The sequence below is a fragment of the Phaseolus vulgaris genome, chromosome 6 (assembly GCF_000499845.2).
Source record: "Phaseolus vulgaris cultivar G19833 chromosome 6, P. vulgaris v2.0, whole genome shotgun sequence".
Taxonomy (NCBI): Eukaryota; Viridiplantae; Streptophyta; class Magnoliopsida; order Fabales; family Fabaceae; genus Phaseolus; species Phaseolus vulgaris.
Window position 1 is genome coordinate 22,100,597 of NC_023754.2, and position 15,753 is coordinate 22,116,349.

The 15,753-nt window shown below is 36.0% G+C and overlaps 3 protein-coding genes across 5 annotated transcripts; 2 read left to right on the forward strand and 1 right to left on the reverse strand.

Moving 5' to 3' along the window:
* The first annotated feature begins 35 nt into the window (after positions 1-35).
* LOC137831894 (uncharacterized) lies at positions 36-7,242 on the forward strand. Of its 2 annotated transcripts, none has more exons than XM_068639788.1 (9): positions 36-1,023; positions 1,235-1,423; positions 1,916-2,008; positions 2,123-2,305; positions 2,385-2,487; positions 2,575-2,760; positions 3,171-5,593; positions 5,781-6,370; positions 6,650-7,242. In XM_068639788.1, exons 1-9 carry the CDS (start codon positions 790-792, stop codon positions 6,657-6,659), a joined length of 4,011 nt encoding a protein of 1,336 aa, XP_068495889.1. In that variant the 5' UTR covers positions 36-789; the 3' UTR covers positions 6,660-7,242. The 2 variants fall into 2 exon arrangements, with proteins under 2 accessions (XP_068495889.1, XP_068495890.1); XM_068639789.1 differs by having other exon boundaries at positions 5,784-6,370.
* A 2,658-nt stretch (positions 7,243-9,900) lies between these two features.
* On the forward strand, positions 9,901-14,526 carry LOC137831895 (cyclic nucleotide-gated ion channel 1-like). 2 transcript variants are annotated; one of them, XM_068639790.1, is made up of 9 exons: positions 9,901-10,161; positions 10,569-10,659; positions 11,232-11,784; positions 11,887-12,096; positions 12,197-12,477; positions 12,693-12,804; positions 12,907-13,143; positions 13,233-13,627; positions 14,004-14,526. In XM_068639790.1, the coding sequence occupies exons 2-9, from the start codon at positions 10,631-10,633 to the stop codon at positions 14,302-14,304; spliced, it is 2,118 nt and encodes a 705-aa protein (XP_068495891.1). In that variant the 5' UTR covers positions 9,901-10,161; positions 10,569-10,630; the 3' UTR covers positions 14,305-14,526. The 2 variants fall into 2 exon arrangements, with proteins under 2 accessions (XP_068495891.1, XP_068495892.1); XM_068639791.1 differs by having other exon boundaries at positions 10,159-10,241.
* Positions 14,527-14,851: 325 nt separating this feature from the next.
* Positions 14,852-15,314, reverse strand: LOC137833520 (probable non-specific lipid-transfer protein 2). The gene is made up of 2 exons (XM_068641864.1): positions 14,977-15,314; positions 14,852-14,861 (listed from the first exon to the last, which is right to left on the reverse strand). The coding sequence occupies exons 1-2, from the start codon at positions 15,312-15,314 to the stop codon at positions 14,852-14,854; spliced, it is 348 nt and encodes a 115-aa protein (XP_068497965.1).
* Between the last annotated feature and the right edge of the window lie 439 nt (positions 15,315-15,753).

Genomic DNA, 15,753 nt, shown 5'->3' on the forward strand with positions numbered 1-15,753 from the left:
AGAAAAGAAAGATTTTAATTATATTTTTCTTTTCCATTTTCAATTTTCTTCTCCCTGTTTCTTGTATATCTCTCTTTCTTTCTTCATTTCCCTGTTTCTTCTTCTTCTTCTTCTCCTCTCTCTTATCCCCAGATTCTGTTCTACCATCCTCTGCTTGCCAATAATTTCTCCATTTTAAAAAACGTTAAGGAAAGGAGCACAAGACTCTGAACTATTAATCTGCATTTCGAACCGTTTCTCTTTCCGACGCTCTGTTTTTGATCGGCGCCCATTGGATTTGATGCCCACCATTGCATTTCCATTTTTGCCCCATGCGTTTCTGTCATCGCTGGTGCTACGCCCACACTCCAACTCTTCCGGAAATTGATTCACCAGTTTCCGTTAGGGTTTTAATCATCTCAACTACTATACTGTTATTTTCAAAATAACAAGATAAAAGAAAGAAGAAAAAAACCCTTGACATTTCTGATTCATTTACTTTTGTTTCCGTATTTATTGATTACTAGCTTTTGCCCTTTTTGGGATTCAGTTGATATTAGCTGTTATGCACTCTGATATTGTGTTTGTGTTAATTGGAAACATACCAAGAATTGGTTAAGTCGTACTTTGCTGCTCCTGCTATTGAGAGGGATTGAAATTCCCGTGTTGTGTTGTTTGTTCTGCAGTAGTTCTAGCTCATTAGCAAAACTTCCTCTCATGCGTTGCCTCCGCTAGTGGTGTGGTAGTGTATTGTTGGGTTGGGTTTTTAGGTTTTGTGGAAGAGTTTTCAACGGGAAACCTTAGGGTTGCATGGGCGAGCATGAGGGTTGGGCACAGCCACCAAGTGGGATATTGCCTAATGGCTTGATGCCCAATGACGCCGCATCGGTGATGCGAGTGCTTGACATGGATCGGTGGTTGAAGGCTGAGGAAAGGACTGCTGAGCTAATTGCCTGCATTCAGCCCAATCCGCCCTCCGAGGAGCGCCGTCATGCTGTTGCGGACTATGTGCAGCGGTTGATCATGAAGTGCTTCCCTTGCCAGGTGGGTCTTAATCATTTCATGTGTGCAAACTAATAAATTCTGCCAACTTTCCAAAATGGGAAATGATTGTTTGGTCAAGAACTTTTAATTATGTATGCAATGCCACTATTTTAGCTGCATTGTCGAATGATATTTAAAGTATTAAAGGCTGAGGAAAGGACTGTAGAGCTAATTTCCTGACAGCATTCAGCATGATCGTTCATGATTACAGGTGTTCACCTTTGGGTCAGTACCCCTCAAAACCTATTTACCTGATGGAGATATTGACCTGACAGCATTCAGCAAGAACCAAAATCTGAAGGATGCGTGGGCACACCAGGTTCATGACATGCTCCAAAATGAGGAAAAGGATGAAAATGCAGAGTTTCATGTCAAAGAAGTTCAGTACATCCAGGCTGAAGTAGGTTCTCTTATGTAACAACAATTTTAGAATTGTTTATCTTTGTGGCCGCTATATTAATAAATTATAGATTGATGAAATAATAGATATGTGATTTTATTATGTATGTGATGAGACTTTAAGTGGTTCTGTCTGGAGATTGATTGTTGAAACACTCTAGGGTTTATTATGAGACAACGGTGAGTGAACATTTAAGTTCTTAACCAATACTGAGTAATGCGACTTTCCTGGGTAAACCGTTTCTTGTCTGAAAAACCTGTTACATGATTACCAATTGCTAAATTAACATTCAACTTCAGAGTTTTTGGTTGAGATGTGGTTACCATATGTTCCTTATTACTGAAAGCCTTGAGCTATAAGCTTTTTATTTTATAATTCTTTTCATTTTCCTTGCTTTAATTTAAGTTGGTCTAAGATTTTATGTTGGCTTTGGCCAACTACTGGATTGTAGAATTTGTATTTTACTTGCTTTGTTCTTCTTAATTTTTTTAGGTGAAGATTATAAAGTGTCTTGTTGAGAATATTGTGGTGGACATTTCATTTAACCAGCTTGGAGGATTGTGCACCCTTTGTTTTCTTGAGGAGGTATTTTGGTGAATCCTACTGTCCTAGAATTCTCATTTTATCCATCTTTGAATTTTAACCCTGATACTAAGTTTTAATGTATTGACTAGAGTTTAATGTTTTTTTCTGCTGTAGGTTGATAATTTGATTAACCAAAACCATTTATTCAAGCGTAGCATTATACTTATAAAAGCCTGGTGTTACTATGAGAGTCGAATACTTGGTGCCCACCATGGACTTATCTCAACTTACGCATTAGAAACTTTGGTTCTTTACATATTTCATGTTTTCAACAACTCCTTTTCTGGACCTCTTGAGGTAGCAATTTATAAATGGTGTTATTTTTTGTGTCGTTTTGATGGTTGAATTGACTTGGTGGGTACCCTTGCTTTCGTAGGTATTGTATAGGTTTTTGGAGTTTTTTAGTAAGTTTGATTGGGATAATTTCTGTGTAAGTCTATGGGGTCCTGTACCCATCAGTTCACTTCCAGATGTGACAGGTAATTACAATCTGATTAGTTCTTTAATAATGATATGGCTCCATCGCTTATCAATTTTTTCCTTCCCCTAATCAACATTTTCCACAGCTGAACCTCCTCGGAAAGATGGTGGAGATTTATTGCTCAGCAAGTTATTTCTTGATGCCTGCAGCTCAGTTTATGCTGTTTTCCCTGCTGGCCAAGAAAATCAGGGGCAACCATTTACTTCCAAGCATTTCAATGTTATTGATCCTTTGCGGGTCAACAATAACCTTGGGCGTAGTGTCAGCAAAGGTTTGTTAGGCTGAAATTTTGGATTCAGTTCATTTTTGCATGTCTATAACTTGCTCATATGATATTTTAAACTCTAAGTTGGCTTTTATACGGACCTGATTCTGTTGCTGGTAGCATGTATATATTATAAGGTTGGAGAAATCAGTTAAAGATACATTGAAGCTATTGTTCTCCTCTTTGAATCAGCATTCATGCTCATTTATGGCTTTGGTATTTTTCTCTTAAATACTGAACTACACTGTATTTATCTGATTAGAATGCATGATTAAAATTATGCAAAGTTTATGCATGCTGTGGAATATATAGCTTGAATAATTATTTTATTGATATTATTAGTTTATTAGATTCACTGAACCATCTGTCTGATTTGATTATGGCTAATAATTTCATTTATGATGTGCATGAACCAGGAAATTTCTTTAGAATTCGCAGTGCTTTTGCATTTGGGGCCAAAAGGCTTGCTAGATTGCTTGACTGCCCAAAGGAGGATTTGTTTTTGGAAGTTAATCAATTCTTTATGAACACTTGGGTCAGACATGGAACTGGGCAGCGACCTGATGCTCCTAGTAATGACTTATGGCATTTGACGATATCTAATCATGACCAATCACACGGGTCCAAGAATTTCCAGAAAAATAGCAATAAAACTGAGAATACCTATAATCAAGAATTTCAAGTGAAAGGGGTGCATGCTTCACAGAGTGTGCTATCTCAACACAGTATATTGTCCTCTAAAAGTTTATCTAAGAGTAGTGGTGATTCTACAGCTAACCAAAATAATGCAAGGGATTTTGATCAGGTCAAAAGGGAAGCTAACTGTAATCAAGGTATTCGAGTTGATAAAGGACAGAGAAATGCTAAACCAAATAACCCATTCAATGATGTCCCAGGAAGGCTTTTGTTTGCAAGAACATGTTCTAGTCCTGAGTTGACAGACTCTTACGGTGAAATTCCTAGGCAAGGAAGACATACAAAAGCCCCAGAAAGTGGGAAAGGACCAACTTCCTCTGCAAAGTTGGAGAATAGTCACAGGAAGCATCTTGATTCTGACATCCCTGCTAGTTATGCGGTTAGAGTTGACAATTCATCTGGTAGGCAAATAATATCACATCAGGTTCATGATAGTGGTGCTGATTCAAACAATGGCTCAAATAGTTATGATAATGAATCTGGCCCTGGAATTGTGGGTGAAGAGTTTGCTTCTGTTGCTGGAGTAGGTGGAACACATATGATGCATCAGGAGGAGCAGGACCTTTTGAACATGATGACATCCCCCACAACTGAAGGTTTCAGTGGTCAGAATCAAATACCAGTGAATTTAGCTCCAGGTCACCTACCACTTCCACTTTCCCCTTCCATTCTTGCATCAATGGGATATGCTCATAGGAACATGGGTAACATTCCCTTAATTGAGTCCTTCAATTGGGGTACTAATGTGCAATTTCCCCAAGGTTTAGTCCCTTCCCCGTGGACTTCATATTTCCCTGGCATAGGATTGACCTCAAATCCGGAAGATTTAATTGAAACTGGCAATGAGAATTTCAATTCTGTTGAAATGAGTCCAGCAGAAGCTGATAAAGATTTCTGGCATGAGCAAGAAAGGGCTGCTGCTAGGGGGATTGATGTAGATAATGGAAATTTTGAAATGCTTCCAGATGATAAGCGACAGTCAACTTCTGGTGGTTATAACTTTATACCATTATCTCATGTTGGCAGCTCTAGTAATTCTGCTATACTTCAGCCAACATTTACTAAAGAAAATCGAGGTTCTACAAGAGAAGAGCAAATTGATAGTCCTAAATATCAAGGTGGCAGAGGAAATGGGGCATATTTTGATGATAGAACTGCAAATCCTAGGTTGCCCAGTGAACCGTCTTCAAGCTCATTTAGGAGTAAGACGTCTTCAGAAAGCTCTTTGGAGGGACCATCTGCAAAATCTTCAAAATCAACTAGGGAAAAAAGAGGGAAGAAAAGTACTTCCTCAGTGCCATCGGCTGCTTACGGTAAGGGCAAGAATGTCTCAGATATTTCATGTAATCTTGTGGATGATGAAAACAGACAATGGACAACTCTGTCAACTACAGCATCTGATATGTCAGATAAAAGCACTGGGCCACTGGCGGTTGCTCCTATGCATGTTCCTAAGCAGCCAGTGTCTAGTTCTGAAGTTGTTCGGACTAGTGGATCAGATTCTGTGTTACCCATGGCTCCAGTACTTATAGGTCATGGTTCTCGCCAAAGAACAGGGGATAATTCTGGGGCTGTTCCATTTGCGTTCTATCCCACAGGGCCACCAGTACCATTTGTTACCATGCTCCCCTTATATAATTTTCCCACTACTCAATCTTCTCACACACCAGCAAGCAATTTCAATGTGGAAGATGCAGATAAGAATGACCGCTGTCAGAATTTTGATCCATCTGAGGTGTATGATCAGCCTGAGGTGCTGAGCTCTTCCAATTCTGTGAGAAGAGCTGCTATTGACACATCAGAGCCCAAGCCTGACATTCTTAATGGTGACTTTGTTAGCCATTGGCAAAATTTGCAGTATGGGCGAATTTGTCAAAATTCACGCCATCCTGATTCAGTTAACTATCCTTCATCTGTTGTGGTACCTCCTGTTTATTTGCAGAGTCATTTTCCCTGGGATGGTCCTGGAAGACCACAGTCAGCTAATGTGAATCTTTTCACTCAGCTTACGAACTATGGGCCACACCTAGTGCCTGTTGCTCCTCTCCATTCAGTTTCCAACAGACCAGTCAATATTTACCCACGATTTATAGATGAGATACCACGGTATCGAAGTGGGACAGGAACCTACCTGCCAAATCCTGTAAGATTATTTTCTTATTCAACTTGGTACTTAATAGTGATGCTGTAATTTCTTTTCTTACTATAATAGAACTTACAAGTGTGACTATATGTCTGTCTTGTAGATATAGTAGTGGTTCTATTCCTAAGCCTAAGGTCAATCTGCCTCTAGCAGTGCTTATTTTACCTTCTTTTCTAATTTATTTCAGAAGGTTTCTTCTCGGGATCGACATTCTACAAGCACTAGAAGGAGTAATCACAACTATGACAGAAATGATCAGCATGGTGACAGAGAAGGGAATTGGAATGTTAACTCAAAGTTGAGAACAAGTGGGCGTAGCCATTACCGCAGTCAAGCTGAGCGAACTAGCTCAAGGCAAGAAAAGTTGGCAATGAGTGAGAGCCATTCTGAAAGACCATGGGGTTCACATAGACCTGATTCTTTTCTTTCTCACCAGAATGGTCCTGTCCGGTTAAATTCCTCGCAAAACAGTTCATCAAATTTGGCTTATGGAATGTGCTCTCTACCAGGCATGCGCCCCAGTGGGATATCATCAAATGGACCAACAATTCCACCTGTTGTAATGTGGTATTCATATGATCATAATGCTAGCTACAGCACACCAGCAGAACAGCTCGAATTTGGAACTATGGGACCTATGGGTTTCCCCAGTGTCAATGAAGTATCACTGCTCAACGAGGGAAGCCAAACTGGTGGAGCATTTGAGGAGCAAAGCTTTAATGGTGGCACTGCTCAACAATCATCACCCGATCAACCTGCTTCACCCAAGTTCCGAAGGTAAACTTTTTGTGTCCCAGCTATCACTTTTTACGAGAATAATAGATGTCTGTGGCAGCTTGCCACATTGATTTAGTTATATTACTTTTAGGATGGTTAGTATCCCAGTGCCTAATCTTTTTAATCCTGTTATTTATCCGAAGTATGTTTTCACTATTTAGTTCAAATTTCCCTGGGGATGAAGTGCCTTATTTATTTTAACACTTTTTGAGGTGGTTCTTAATATACTTCAATTGGACTGCTTTATGATGATATCTGAATTTTTTGATTTTTTAACAGGGGGCTTTGATTCTATTGCCAGATCAGTGGTTAGGTGGAATTATTAACCTAAAGAGGAGGAGGATTATCTTCCCTCGAATATATCAAGACAGCCAGGCGAGGAATGTAAGTGGGGAAAACTTTTATGTGAAACCCGCCTATTACAGGTTCTTTTTGGCACCCCACCCTTAAAAAAGAAAGAACTTTTGCTCTTCCTGTGATTCTTGTTTCTCGGGAATGCCCTTCGTTTATCCCCTGCCTCGTGTACACTTACAGGTGATCGACCCACTTTGTTTACATTTTATCATCGAAGATTTGAACTTTGTTTTAGGATGAGGAACAGTAGTAGCAAAGAGGATGCAATACTCGGTGATTAGTTTTCGTTCAAGGTTTGGATATACTTCAGAAATATCACAAAACCCTAAATCACAAAACTGGGTTAGGTTCAGAATTCAGAAATGTCACCGTGTTAACAGTTTTGTCAGCTTCTCATACACAGTGTTGTAGTTTAGGTCCTCCCTCTGGTAGATATTCTTTAACTTTTGAAAAGTCTTAACTGTGTAACAATAACAATATCAAAATAATATTAGATGTCATTTTTATATGGCTTCTCACCCTTTCTTTCTGAAGAAGCCTATCACTCAAGTTCAACAATGCTGTATGTAACAGATTATCCCGATGGCAAAAATGTAAAAATATGAATAAGCTTAATATTTTTTTGGTGACTCAGCACAATGTCCAGGGCATTATACTCATCCCCTAAACTTAAACAACTTTTTCTCGATCCTCTACGCTCTATTGACTCTACAAAAATGCCTTAATTAATACAAAACCCATCCTAGTTTGTTATACATCTATTTACATTAAGTAGGATCTCGGAGAGTGAGTGCAACTTATCTTTACAATCATCATTGCTTATTTTCATGTGTATATGGGGCCTGTCTGGTGCTAAGATGTTAATTTATGCTGAAAATCTGTATCATGTAAAACTCATAACTTGGTTAGGAATTATGCATCTAGTTGAATCTTATAGTCCAAACGAGACAAGCCGCAGAAAACACTTGTGTCCTTTGTGTGGTATTTCACGGGCTGACACGAGAAAGAATTGTGGTCCTCCGAATAATTTGCCTATTAAGTTTGGCGAAGGTTGGGTTAAATAAGTCATCTCTTGTTGCACAACTAAAGTTCACCATTCTTGCGGTTCCATTCAACCTTCAGAATCCTGAGAATTGGATCTTGTGGTTTCTAAGTTGTCTCGGCCAATATGCTCCGAACTTTGTGGTGGCATCTGTCAAATTGGATGTCCTTATACCATAACCATAATGTATAAGTCCACTCTGTCGCTAGTGGTCACAACCAGCACAACACTGTCTGCTATCATGTAATAACAGCAATTTTTGTGAATAAGACTAGCTGATTCTTCTTCCAGAGTTTTGCCCTTGTCGGAAAATATCGGCATTTATATTGCCGATTGAAGCTAAGTGCGCAAAACTCGGGGCAGATATTTTATATTATATGACAAAAATTTGACAAAGATAGAAGTTTGCTTGGAAGTGATAGTAAGCTAAGTGACAACTCTAGACTATTTAAGTTAAAGTTCATAATACAAATCACAGTAACGTTAAAGTTAAGATAGCAGTAGAAAATATTTATTTTTCCTTTTTGTACACACTCTTATTCTTAGACCATGTCAGTGTAAATAATAATATAAAATACATTAAAGAAAATAATTGAAAAATAAGTGGTGAATTTGATGTTGTTACTATTTAAGTAGTTGATAGTATATTTAGCAGAAGAAAAAATATATAGAAAGAGTAACAAAGAAAAGAAAGCAAAAATAGATAAGAAACACAAAAGTTAAATGAAATTGTCTTTAAAATTGTTTAGTTTATTAATACCATCTTTAATAATATTGTCGTATTTATTATTATAAACCCTAAATAACTCGTAATTAGTTATTGATTTTTGTAATTGACCAAGGGCGCATCATATACTTAATTTGAACATCACATTCTAAAATCTATGATGTCAAGAAATATGTAGACGTCAATTAATTTATGAAAATATTTATAAAATGAAGTAAATTACACTTACATTTTTTTAGGATATATGTTAAATGATATTTGAAATCTCTATAATTTTAAAGTAGATATTCGCCCTATAATTGTAATAAAATAATCTCCTGCTTTTTTAAACTAGAGAATCACTGTCTCTTTAATTTCAATAAGCAATATTCACCTTTCTTTTATTTTTAAGAAAATGATACGCACTTTCTTTATTGTATTTAATTATACTGATCAAATAAAATTAAAATTAATTTTTTATAATATAGAGCAAAGTTAAACGAAAAACAAACAAAAAATATTAAAAAATAAAGAAGGTCAATGTGACGTTATTGAAAATACAAAAAAAAAAAAACTGTTGTCATTTATATTTTATTTAAAAATTATAAAATATGAGTGTATACATATTTAAAAAATTTAATGGGATACTTATACAAGACATACCTATTTAAAAGTTATAAAAAAATATAAGTACCATTGTGATAAAAAGATAATGAATATGACTGCATACCTTAATGGAGATACGAGAATCATTTAGTATAATCTTAGAAGAAATAACTGCAATTTCTCCTAGTAAAAACGGTAGATTTTGGTAAGTTTGATTTCTGAAATATGATTAATTCATTTTTTTTAAATATAAAAAAGAAATCAACATGCAGTCAACATTTAATAGTTTGACGGGGGGAGGCGGACGAAAGAGACCACTGAGCTAGAAAGACAATCACAATAAAAAAAGTAGTTGATAGAAAAGAGGACAATTTTGGAATATAGTAAAAATAAAATAATGATACGTTGACAAAAAAAAAAATATATGATGTCAAAAGAAAAAAAGCAAAAATGAAAAGGGTTGAATTGAGTGTCCAGTCTAATTACAAAATAAAATAAAAATAAAAAGAAGCTGGGAAGAACTTTCTAAACACTGTCAAAATCTAACTCTTTTAGTTTCTGAAAGTGTACTGTAGATTGTAATTTACATTCTAGAAGGAAAATAAGTTGCCATGAGAAAAAATGATCTAATATAGGTTACATATAATTATAATTGAGGTGAATAAATTTACTTAGGGCTAAATTCTTTGAACACATTTCATTCTTTTCTTGTATTTTCTGCATCTGATTTTTCTACCTAAGACTTCATCCCTAATATATTATTAGTATTATTAATATAAATATAAATAATATAATAATAAAGTTGAAGAGGAAGTTGGGTTTAATTCAAAGCATTGGAATTTTGCATGCATGTCTTACCGTGATGACTTGACTCTTCTTACAGGGGAGACTTGGTCTTCCAAACCTTCTCTCCCTCTCTTTCTTCGTTCTTTCTTCGTTCTTTCTCCCTCTCTTTATCCTTAACTGTCCCTCCTCAATAAAAGCACAATCATTCCCTCTCTCAACACTCAACTCTCTCAACTCTCAGAAAGCTCCATCCAAGGCTGCAGCATATACATTTAATGAAACTTTTCCATATTTAAGGTTGTTCTTCGTTCTCTTTTTTATCTTCTTTTTTCTTCATCATTAGTCGTTCATGTCGGTGAATAGTTTCATTTCATATGGTAAAAGTGTAGACTCTTCTTTTTCTCTCTCAAAAATTAGCGTGCCCTTTTGTTTTGCTTTTTATATATTTACAACAGCCATTTATGACTTGGTCGAGGTTGGTGGTTATGGCCAGTACTTGATTTTTCCGATTGACTTCACTTATATGTATATATGTTTACATCCATGTCGTTGGTGGCTACACTTTTATAACTTTAAATAAATTATATTAATATTGTTTTAAGATAAACCATTGACCCTTGCCTTCTGTAGTTGAATACATTCACACTACTTTTAGCTTGAAGAGGACGAAATAAGTTTCAAATTTGATGTTGGATTTTTTGCAGGTCTGAATCTTCTGTTTCTGCAAAGCTTGCCTGTTCCCACTGGATGCTGAATTAGCCAAATCATGAATTCAAAAGGACATAAATTTGTGAGGTTCGGTTGTTCAGTCCTGGTTTTGCCACATATTTTTGTCGTTTAAATTTTAGTACTCTTGGTACACACCTTGCGAACCCCTTCTGCTTCGTCTATTTTTAATTTCATTATGCTTCATTTCAGCTATTTATTTTCTTTCAGAATAGTTTCATCTGCCTCAGAAAATATTAAAGTTAACTATTTTAATAGATGCATTTTTATTATACATGATAGATTGACCCCGAATTGTGCGATTAATAATCCAAATTACTATATTGCAGCTGTAGTTTTCCAATTTGGATTATTGCCAATTTTAAATAGATTACTGTCTGCTCTGAGTGGTTTGTTTGTGTTCTCTGTTTTTCTTTCAAGTTAAAAGAATCATTCCACCAATAGCCTCTGGTAATGAGATTTGATCATGATATCTTTTTGATTTTGGAGTATTTTGTAGTCAAACACCACCATTGAGGGGTCTATTTGGAGACTTGATCATAATTCATATGATATTTGTAATAGTTCGAAGCTTCTTTGTAATAGCTGGAAGCTAACATATCTGATGCTTGATTGTTAAGTTAAAATTTCTCTCCATCCAGGTTTGAAGAGTGGCAATCGGAGTCATCTTTTAACGTACAGAAAAACGATGAAAATCACAAAAGAACACCAAGTGTGATTGCAGTTTTGAAGAGTATAGGAAGAAGGGTTGAGAGTAGGTCTGAGAAGATGAAGAACTTTAACAGAGTTTCAGATGTTCATCCCGTAAGTGATGGACAGAAAAAGTCGCCACCTAGGAAGGTCATTCTTGATCCAAAGGATCCAATGCTTCAGAAATGGAACAAAATCTTTGTAATATCGTGTGTGTTGGCAGTCTCTGTGGACCCGTTCTTCTTTTACATTCCAGTGATTAATGATAAAAAAAAATGCCTTGATATGAGTGGATCATTGCAGATCACTGCCAGTGTTTTTCGCACCTTCTTTGATCTATTCTACGTTCTTCACATAATCTTTCAGTTTAAGACAGGGTTCGTTTCCCCTTCTTCTCGTGTTTTTGGATCGGGTGACCTCAATGATGATCCTGTGGCTATAACTAAAAGATACTTAACTTCATACTTCATCATTGACGTTCTATCTATTATTCCACTTCCACAGGTATCTCCCTCAAAAACTGTTTCTTATATTTATTTATGTATCAATTAACATATATCATTTCGGTTTATGTCAAAGACATAATTATTTTATGTTGTGTTTTAGGTGATTGTTTTAGCCATTCATCCAAACATGAAAATGAATCCATTTGTAGCAAAGGATTTGTTGAAGTATTCTGTATTAATCCAGTATGTGCCAAGGCTTTTGCGGATCCATCCACTGTTCAAAGAAGTAACTAGAACTTCTGGCATATTGACTGAGACAGCAGGGGCTGGAGCTGCTTATAATCTTTTTCTTTATATGCTAGCAAGTCATGTAAGCTTACTTTTATTGCTTATTCAAATCCAATTTATGCATTTTCCTAGGTACTCATCATGTTGTCTTTTATGATCACCAAATACATCTGGCTTATCAGTTAGTTGGAGCTTTCTGGTATTTGCTCTCGGTAGAGTCAGAGGTGCGTTGCTGGCGCACAAAGGTGGAGAATGGAGACTTGAGTTGTAGAAACCGCATCCAAGAGACCATTACACTTCTCAATCAAACATGTTCTTTGGTTGACCCTGATGATATCAAAGACGGAGAAAACTACAATTTTGGAATCTTTTTTTATGCTTTACATTCAGGTGTGGTAAAATCAACAACAGAATTTCCCAATAAGTTCTTCTATTGCTTTTGGTGGGGTTTGCGCAGTTTAAGGTTGGTCAAATCTTCTTGTTCTTGCTTTTCATATATATGCAAATGCTACGTACTTGTAGCATGAAGTGTAGAACTTTCATGTAGTTTCGTTCGTAATATTTCTATACATTTATTATTAGTGTTTGTAACATCTTTATAAAGGAAAAGTTAATGCAAATTTATTTGAAGATGGGTCCCAAAAGAGTACCTATATTAAAAACTGTCATCTTTTGCAGTTCTCTTGGACAAGATCTCAAGACAAGTACTTATGTGCCAGAGATAGCCTTTGCAATCTTCATTTCCATCTTTGGATTGGTTTTATTCTCGTCACTTATTGGAAACATGCAGGTAATTCATTGTCTGCCAGAAAGTAGTTTTTGAAATTTTAACTTTATGATGAGAAGTTGTTAACCAAATATTCTCCCATTATTGTGTTGAACGTTGTTACAGGAATATTTGCAATCTACAACTGTTAGAGTGGAGGAGATGAGAGTGAAGAGACAGGACGCAGAACAGTGGATGTCCCACCGTATGCTACCTGAGAACTTGAAGAGAAGAATTAGACATTACGAACAGTATCAATGGCAAGAAAATAGGGGTGTTGAGGAGGAGGCATTAATTCGTAACCTTCCTAAAGATCTCAGAAGGGACATAAAGCGTCACCTTTGCCTAGCTTTGGTTAAAAAGGTGAGTATGATCCATAATCATGTCTCCCCACATAATTTTTTTTATCAAACTTTTGTGTAATGAACATTTTCATGTTCTTATTCATCTAGGTGCCATTGTTTAAGGAAATGGATGAGCAGTTGTTGGATGCAATATGCACTAGACTGAAGCCAGTCCTTTATACTGAGAAGAGCCACATTTTTCGTGAAGGAGATCCGGTTGATGAGATGCTTTTCATTATGCGTGGACAAGTCTCTACCGTGACCACAAATGGTGGAAGAACTGGTTTCTTCAATTCCTCTTTTCTCGTAGCTGGTCAATTCTGCGGAGAGGAGCTTCTGACATGGGCCTTGGATCCTAACTCCTCCTCGAATCTTCCCATTTCAACTAGGACAGTAGAAACCGTATCAGAAGTTGAAGCCTTTGCTCTCATGGCGGATGACTTCAAGATTGTTGCTTCCCAATTTCGCCGTCTTAGCAGCAAACAGCTCCAACACGCTTTCAGGCAAGACTTCATAGTTTATATCATGTTAATTTCTCCTTTTTCCTCTTTGATGATGCATCATTACATGTAGTGGAACAGTGCTGGACAATAGGAAACAAGGGGCAGATATAATTCAAAACTCAAAGTTCTATTTAGGTTCTGACTTCTGAGAGAACTCACTTATATAATCCCATCAAAATCATTTTAAAATCAGATTATAAATTTTTTTGCAATAACAGCAGTAAAAAACCATGTGACAACAACCAACCTCAAGTGTTTTACACTAGAGCACATGCGGGATCATGGAAAAGATCTTAGAATACAATGCTCTCTTATTTTTTTGACAAAAAAGTTTCATAACCTCCTCAATTCTGCGACAAACTTGTTTTCCATGCAGGTTCTATTCCTTACAGTTTCGGACATGGGGTGCCTGTTTCATTCAAGCAGCTTGGCGTCGATACTGGAAAAGGAAGATTGAGAGGTCTTTGCATGTAAAAGAAGACAAGCTACAAGATGCTTTGACAAATGATGATGGCTCTACTCTAAGCCTTGGTGCAACCATATATGCATCAAGGTTTGCTGCCAATGCACTGCGAAACTTGAGAGAAAATAACAGACAGAATAGAACGCAACAGAGACTACTGCCTTTGCTACCTCCAAAGCCAGCCGAGCCAGATTTCACTTCTCTGAAACACTAACTTGTAAATAGGAGTAAGGATAAGTTATCCATGCTGCATTGCTCTTGTGTGTGAATATCTGGGAAGGTTGCTTAAGAATTCATTTAATAAATTAATGTGTATATGTGGAAGCAAGAGGCTTTCATGGAGACGTAATATTTCATTCAATTTATAGAATATTTATGTAAGATGATTGAATTACAAATTTTAAATACAACCTTTATAGTTTCTTACATACCTAAATATTTTCCTTAAATATCTTACTCTTGTTTTCTAAATTATGCTGCTTCTATTTTTAGACATGTATACATTTATTGTTCCTTTGATTAATCTTCTTTCTTTTCGAATAAAAATTATTATGTCAACTTTAGATATTAATTACATCAACTTTAGATTGAAAATTACAATTCAATTTTTATTGAGAACTTTATAGCATATTTGGTTTAATTGACAAAGCAATTTCACATATAAAAGATATTTTATTTATTCATGACTCATAGTACAAGCTGATTGATATCAGTTTATTTGTCTACTTTCTTTATAATACTTCCCACAGTTTCAGCAACCATCACATTGCTCTGCATTACCAAAAAGAAAAAATAGTTATCATCACCTTCCATGCCATATCCAAAGTTAAGTTAGAAGCATAACAAAAAAATTGAACTGAATTTGAAAATTAACAGAGAAGCTTACTTTTTGCAATCGGTTTTCTTGTCAATAGGAGGAAGTGTAATAGAGAGTCCACACTCTTTGGGAACTAAAGGTATACGTTTGGGATCATAATCTCCTATTGCGGCCAATCCTCTCTTAAGGCACCTACATATGACTTTTCTATTTTCTGCGCTTCCAGCATCGTCATTTAGACTCTTGATACCACTGCAACACTTCTCAGAGGGGTGCTCTGTGTTTGATTTGAGAAAACTAACACAAGGTGCAACATCCTCAATAACTGTGCTGCATTTTATAGGAGCCAGAGCTTCACATCCAGTAATTAGGAGAATGGCAATGACTACCATTGCTGCTTTTGCCATTTTAGTTGGTAAAGAAGCAACAACACCTTTAAGAATAGTTGGGATTGAACTGTTTTCAATACGAACCAAATATCATACATATATATATACATGTATGTAGAGAATTGTTTGGTTTCTTCTGTCTACTTGAAATGCATGCAAACTTCATGAGTGAACAAAAGTGAATCCTATTAGTATAGGCAACTGATAGGAAGAACTGATTCAGACGTCTCAGTTGTTGGCTTTACAAATGTCATTCCAAAGGTGTGATATATCAAGCATTGTATATGATATTTAATATCAAATGCTTCTTACATAAAAAAAAAAAACTTTATATATATATATATATATATATATATATATATATATATATATATACACGCACTGTGTGCAATCATTTTTAACTTGCACCCAACATATTTTTTTAATTTCCAAAAATGCCCTTTATTCTGGAAATAAA

Bases quoted from the DNA above. Each gene is read 5' to 3' on its own strand.
- LOC137831895 (XM_068639790.1), top strand. From the start codon at position 10,631: ATGAATTCAAAAGGACATAAATTTGTGAG. The intron at 11,785-11,886 runs GTATCTCCCTCA...GTTGTGTTTTAG, and splicing joins CTATTATTCCACTTCCACAG to GTGATTGTTTTAGCCATTCA. The intron at 12,478-12,692 runs GTTGGTCAAATC...CATCTTTTGCAG, and splicing joins TGGGGTTTGCGCAGTTTAAG to TTCTCTTGGACAAGATCTCA.
- LOC137831894 (XM_068639788.1), top strand. From the start codon at position 790: ATGGGCGAGCATGAGGGTTGGGCACAGCCACCAAGTGGGATATTGCCT. The intron at 2,009-2,122 runs GTATTTTGGTGA...TTTCTGCTGTAG, and splicing joins CCCTTTGTTTTCTTGAGGAG to GTTGATAATTTGATTAACCA. The intron at 2,488-2,574 runs GTAATTACAATC...CATTTTCCACAG, and splicing joins TTCACTTCCAGATGTGACAG to CTGAACCTCCTCGGAAAGAT.
- LOC137833520 (XM_068641864.1), bottom strand. From the start codon at position 15,314: ATGGCAAAAGCAGCAATGGTAGTCATTGCCATTCTCCTAATTACTGGA.